The sequence below is a fragment of the Trichogramma pretiosum genome, unplaced genomic scaffold, assembly GCF_000599845.2.
Source record: "Trichogramma pretiosum strain Unisexual culture from Peru unplaced genomic scaffold, Tpre_2.0 scaffold16, whole genome shotgun sequence".
Lineage (NCBI taxonomy): Eukaryota > Metazoa > Arthropoda > Insecta > Hymenoptera > Trichogrammatidae > Trichogramma > Trichogramma pretiosum.
In genome coordinates, this window is record NW_019641647.1 from 1,111,296 (window position 1) to 1,117,903 (window position 6,608).

General features: G+C 36.9%; 1 protein-coding gene across 1 annotated transcript; it reads left to right on the forward strand.

Moving 5' to 3' along the window:
* Window positions 1–399: 399 nt before the first annotated feature.
* LOC106658973 lies at window positions 400–3,072 on the forward strand. The gene is made up of 5 exons (XM_014381207.2): window positions 400–714; window positions 788–987; window positions 1,057–1,129; window positions 1,200–1,286; window positions 1,358–3,072. The coding sequence occupies exons 1-5, from the start codon at window positions 518–520 to the stop codon at window positions 1,596–1,598; spliced, it is 798 nt and encodes a 265-aa protein (XP_014236693.1). The 5' UTR covers window positions 400–517; the 3' UTR covers window positions 1,599–3,072.
* Window positions 3,073–6,608: the final 3,536 nt, after the last annotated feature.

Genomic DNA, 6,608 nt, shown 5'->3' on the forward strand with positions numbered 1-6,608 from the left:
CCTTGGGTTATTGCCTATGACAGACGTGTCCCTCTCTCTCCCTCATAAAGCGTATATCGCCTAGTGCACACACGAGCTGCATAGCTATTTATACGTCGACAATGCAATTTGCAAACAAACGCCGTACACGCCAGCTTGCATGTGCGCACTTGTATCTCTCATACGTATGCGTCTGTTTGTGTGTCGTGCTCGTGTAGAATGAACCTATGAGATTACAAAGAATTGGATTCCAAAAAATGATCGTCTGAGAGAAGAGGAATCGTCACGTCTCGTTCTCTCCGTATCGTAGCTCGAATTATCGCAAAAAAAGTTGATAACGTTTTTAAGCGTTCAGCGAACGGCTATGACTTAACGTCATATAATTTATATCTAATCGAAGAGACATGAATAACAGACCGCTCGAGAGAGAAGAGTCACGAAATAGCGCTCAGTGCCTACGGAATATTAAATAGTTCTGGAGAGCGCATACTGATCCGACTAAGCACCGCGCGTTTACTAATCTATATCGTACTAGTTTATGCTAATCGTTATTATCGCGATGAACTTTTACGCTTTTTGTGTTTTCATTTTCATCGGGTGCAGTGCGTTCGACTCTGTGGTATCCTTCGTGAGAGCAAAAAAAGATGACCGTGTGTTTCATTACCAGCAGGCCATCGTCGTGCAAAATTATGCACCGAATGGCACCCTTACTGGCTGCGCAGTCATGGAAGTATAGTAAGTTTCAAAAAATAATTAATGCAATTTCTTCTCCTATGGCATGATTGATCCGTACTCAAATTGACTTTAGTGAAAAATCGGACGAACAGTCGATGTTGAACATTTTCAAAACATTTGGTGTACCTACTTCGGAAATAACAATGGCCAAAATAGTTTCACTTATGCAAGAATGTGATACTCTGAATGAAGCTACTGAGTACAAGAAATTTTCAAACTCTGACGACATTGATATCAGAAAAGTAGCTATGAAGATGCAACTCATTTTCCCAGGTTAACAATCATTTAAAATAGAATCTTATGATAAATCAATCAATTTTCTTTACTGAAATCTCTGCACAGGGACAAAATGGTGTGGACCCGGATCTTCAGCTTCGGGTTATCACGAGTTGGGAGCTGATGCTGTTGTTGATAAGTATGAATAAGAAATTCATTTAACTTCAAAAAATTAGCTATTGAGTTATTTAACTAGTTTTTTTTTATAGATGTTGCCGAGCTCACGATTTTTGCCCGATAAAAATTATACCGCACGATAAGCGGTATGGTCTTCGAAATGATTATCGTTCAACTATGTAAGTTTTTTTTGCAAGAGTTGAAAATTTAAAAAAAAATCAGGCGCATAATATTTTATTTCTTCTTCTAGATCTCATTGTTTCTGCGATCAAATGTTTTACAATTGCCTCACACCGATTCAAAATTGGCGGGCAAAAATGATAAAAAATCTTTACTTCCGGCCAGTGGCAAAGAGTCAATGTATTGAAGGGCTTCCAGAAAATTTCGAGAAAATGGAGTTAGTTCCTATTAAACCTGTGACAGATACCGTAGAATTGTCCCCTGTGGAAATCGATAAAGATCTTGAAGATCCGGAACTAATAATGGATTAAATTTACTTTTAAGAAAAGTCGATCAATATCGTAGTCATGAGGAATATATTTATATCAGAAATGTCAGTGCTGCACATATCGTTCGGTTACCACCAAACTAATACCAACATTCTGTTTATCTTTTTAATACTGATGAAGAAGTTTCGCAATTTCAAATGGTAGTTCGTTAACTTTTAAAATATTGCAATACGAATATATGATTGAATGATATTCACCCGTTGCATGGAGGAGCGCGTCTACTTTTCGTTTTTTCAAAAGCCTTAAAAAAAAGGATACCGTGTAACATCAAAAGCTTCTCCGCGTCAGACTTACTCTCGTCAAGTCAATAGTTCAATATTGAACATTGACGTTATATTTGCAAATGGTATTGGGAATATATAGTGATGTTTCATTTACGTACGTTTTCATTAGATATACGGCATAATACATGGCATACCTGTAAGAAAAGAAAAGTATTTAGGTTAATGCACCTACAATTTTTGTATACTCATAAATATTTTCAATTTTAAATACAATGAAATGTTTATCAAAAATGTTCAATTCACGTTCTGCCCACTCTTAATTTGAGTTAAATATTGTGTAAATATGTTAATTTTTTCACAACATTATTTTAACAATATTCGCATTTGCGTGTGCGTTTTGATTTGCAAATAATTCGATACTAACACTATAAGTGATTTAATTAAAGTCACGTGCCACAAACGAATTTACTGAGTTTCACTACTGGCACTGCGCTGCAGCCCTCACTCTTACTCCCTCTCTCTCTCTTCTGCGAGCGCTTGTAAGCGTTTGCGTTCGAAAGCATCGGGAGGTCGGGCGCGTGTGCAAAGTTCAATTTAATTAGTCCATAGCAACGATATTACCCGTTGAAGTGCCCACAACTCTTTAATGCCTTGTGTGTGCCGTCGCATGTATATATCTACTTGTGCTTGCAGCGCTGACTTTGGCTGTATAAAGTCGTAAATATACTAGTTTATGGAAGGGTGAGAAAGAAGAGAAGAATGAGAAAAGCTGATAGTTTGTTATGAGCCGCTCTTTTTGCCAAGAACATGAAAAATAAATCGAACTTTTTATGTTTCACTTGTTATGAGGTGACTCTTGAAGATACATTTAAGATTACGAGCATTTATAAGTTTAAGTTAAAAATTAAAATAATTTCAAGCTCTAGGGAGTATACATGTACGTGTCCGAATTAGTTTATTTAGTAATAAAATGCTTTTGCTACTAAAAAAGTTCCAATATCGTACATTCATATAATACTTATATTGTTGAACAACAGCTCAACCTGAATTTATGTGTATTGAGGTAAATCTGAAATGTAAACTGTTTAATTTTGTAATGTAGATTACACAAAAAAGCCACGCATACTTTTTAGCTTTCATAAATGTACTCAATTCCTATTTATATATTTTTCATTGCTCATTTAAGCTTTGATAATCATCGAATAAAATGATATAATTTATGTAAGTAGTAATCAAATGTGTCTGTTAAAATTGTATATTTTTCCACAAAAAGTATTACTTTAATATTTTGTGCACTCAGATGGACATTTTATCTCACTGATTAAAATGATAAAACTTAAGTACAAGATGAAGTAATAATTATAAATTAAATTTTCTAATTATACAAAATATATGAAAATCAAATATTGTAATGTGGCATGAATATGATACATTATCAAAATAAGAATACTATTCAAATAATATACTAATCATATAAGGTAAGTAATAATAGATCGCTCCAAATTTATACAAATAACTATATCTGAGCAAACAATTGCTGGCACGTCTTATTTTTTAACACTTGAGAAGTTATTTCGAAGTTTTTGACACGTAATTTGTATGATTCTACATAACATGTAATTGGTGCTATAAATGAAAAAACTGCTTATGTTTACCGGTAAATTTGTCGATTCAATAATACAGTAGTTTTCCAAGAGCAAAATAAACTCAGAAACTTTTGCACAACATCTGTTAAAATTTATTATTGCGCAGTGTATTGAAAAATTTAAGCTTTTTATGCCGTTTATCTCTCGTACGTGGTTTCAAAATTGATTTCAAAATGGGTTATTCATTCATCTTGTCTTCGAACTCTTCGAAAATGTAATTATAATAGCTTCCCTATTTCGGAGAAAGGAAAAAGGGACGCGAATTACGCGATAATGAAGACATCGATTGAGCAATCTGATATATATGTGTACATTGATTAAAGAAACGGAACCACTCAATGATAATATTTTCTACTTGCCATCGAAAGCAATAATAATTCCTTTTGATTATGCAGGGTTAACAGCAACGATGGGACTTTAATAGGTACAGCTAACGGACACAGGCAAAAAATTTACTATATATCGTTGAAATAATAATCATAAAGTTTGCCTCATAATATGCATGGAATTTCTAAAGAGCAAAATTATTCCAAAAGGCATAATTGAATTTCGAAACCTTGTTTAAATTATACATAATTCTAACTTTAATAAATTCCTGGAATATTTGAAATTTTTTATATTTACTCTAAAGGATGTTTCCGTCAATTAAGTCAGCATTTTGAACATATTTTCACAGCGCTAATTAAAAAAAAGCCTAAAAACATAAATGGAGTAATGAATTTTCTCATTTAATTATTTGTTATCTTATATATCTTACTTCACGTTTATAATCCAAATGCTACGAGTCAAAAATACTCTAGATTGCATATTACAGTTACATAATCGACATTTTCGCATCGCATAACACGAGAAGTAGTAGACCGTGTACCAGGTACATATAGCGATCTCCACACCAGATTGACGTGTAAGATCGGGCGAGGCGCGATAACATTGCATAGCGTACTCGACATACTCAAGACAGGGCGCAGTACAAGCTCATCTTAACTTGGCTATGCATAGATATATATATGTAATCGCAATTGTTTGTCTCACTAGCCAAGTAGCACAACAGGTGCTGGATAATGCGGCGCATTTGAGGCGTCCCTGTACAAGGCGAGTTTCGCATAATTTTGCTGTCCTTTAGGCCGTTATGTCACCGCAATGCTATCTGATTGCACATAGTTGCGTAATTTTGACGTTTTATATGGAAGGTCATGGAAGGTCGATCAAGGCAATAATAGATAAGAATGAAAAAATGAGTGCTACCAGTAGCGATATTGAGATGAGAGTATGCAAGTTGGTTGTAGCAAACTTTAAACGATATTTATACTCGTAAATCTCGAGAGCTAAATGATTAATGATAAGTTTTTATATCAACGACTGAAACAATTGTCAAATGTAGATAATGTTAGCCAGCATGAATTACACGAGCCATTAGCAAAATTAATCTCTTTGAGTCAAATACGTATCTCAAGTTTAATTGAATGAAGTCTGCGCGTGCGCGTGTGTGCGTGCATTTAATTAATTAGTTCCTGCTATGTATGTGCATATATGTGTGCATGTATGTGTGCGGCTTTCCGCAGCGAGCGTCATGGATGCATTTTGATTGAACGAAAATGTCGAGTAACACCGGAAACTATGATAACCCAGGCTAGCTGCACGTATATTGTACGCTTATGAGTATAACACATGCTAGATATTGCAAAGGAAGCAGGTCAGTAGGAGTCACTCACGCTCGCTCACGTAGATAGATAGCTGATAGACATACGGCGGCGATGTAGCGGTCAAACTTTCCGTGCCAGGATCGAGGAATATGAGCCTCAAAACGTCGAGTAGAAATCGACCCACTGAGCGTTTCACACCTCTCTTGCTCACACATAGACGCGGTACATCTTTGAGCATGGACACACACCCGTGGAGTTTCAAAGTTCAATGCAGCGTGTACACTTAATCTTGGCTACACATTTTGTTTCCCTGACTAGCGCGACAGCCCGAGTGTGCAGCGAGAAGACCTGATTCATTGGATTATAGGCGAGCGTGCCAGTGGGAGCTTGCGCGCAGCTCTTCGACTGCGGCTCTGATCCGTAGTCGAAGCTGTACACACGGCCAGGTCGCTGTTTCTCCGCTACACTCCCGCCATCCCATCTCATGGCATCGCTATTAATTCACGTGCGAAATCCGCGGGCGCACGTGCACGACAACCAATGAGTAATTAACAGAGGGTGTTTAGGAAATGTGTGCAAGCAAGCGAGTGAGCGAACGAATAGTTGCTGCAGCGTGCGAGCAGTAAAATTCACTCTGCGGTTGAAGCCAACAGCGAGCTTGCGATCCGTCTTCGCCATCAAGCTTCATTATCAATCCAAAACCGACGTTATCATCAGCAGCCGTCATCGCTCAGTCATTTATCTCCATCAAGAAGTATCATGCCAGGGAAACATGGCGTAAAACCGAGAATATCCATAAGGACGGCTCGACGAATGTATATAATATATCTTATGTACTGCAGCTTTTTATTGTTCACTGAGCACTCCTACTATCTACTACTACAGGAGCATCTTGATCGTATTTTTGATTGGTCATAACAAGTTCGACACTCATCGTGGTTATATAAATCGAATATAATAATAAGCAAGCCTATATATTCAGTCAAGTTTATTCTTTTACAGTAGATGGACAGTCAGGCAGAATGGCATGGACACTATACATCAAACGAGCTTGAGAAATCAAAGAGCAAGTGCTTACAGCAAGTCCATGGGATTTGTGGCTCTCGAGTTACCGCTATGCACTGATCTCACTGTGCATAGGCTGGACGATGATGCCTCTGCCTTGCGTACAACGTTCATTGACGCGTTTCTAGATAGACGATGCGCTTCTAAGTACAAGCTCACTCGAAATACGTTAAACCGATAATTGTCCCGTTTCTCGCAATTTCTATGCTCGCAACTCTGAGCTTTGAGATCTGACATTTTCATTGATGATATAATTCATGAAGCAATCTAAATAAACGCGTCAACTGGAAAAAATGCTTTAGTGAGAAGTAGTTGTTAGCATATTGTTTGCATTAATAATTGTTTACTGCTTGCACTTCGGTGGTGGTGCCCACAAATCATTCCAATACGACATCCAGTTAAACGTGTTTGATC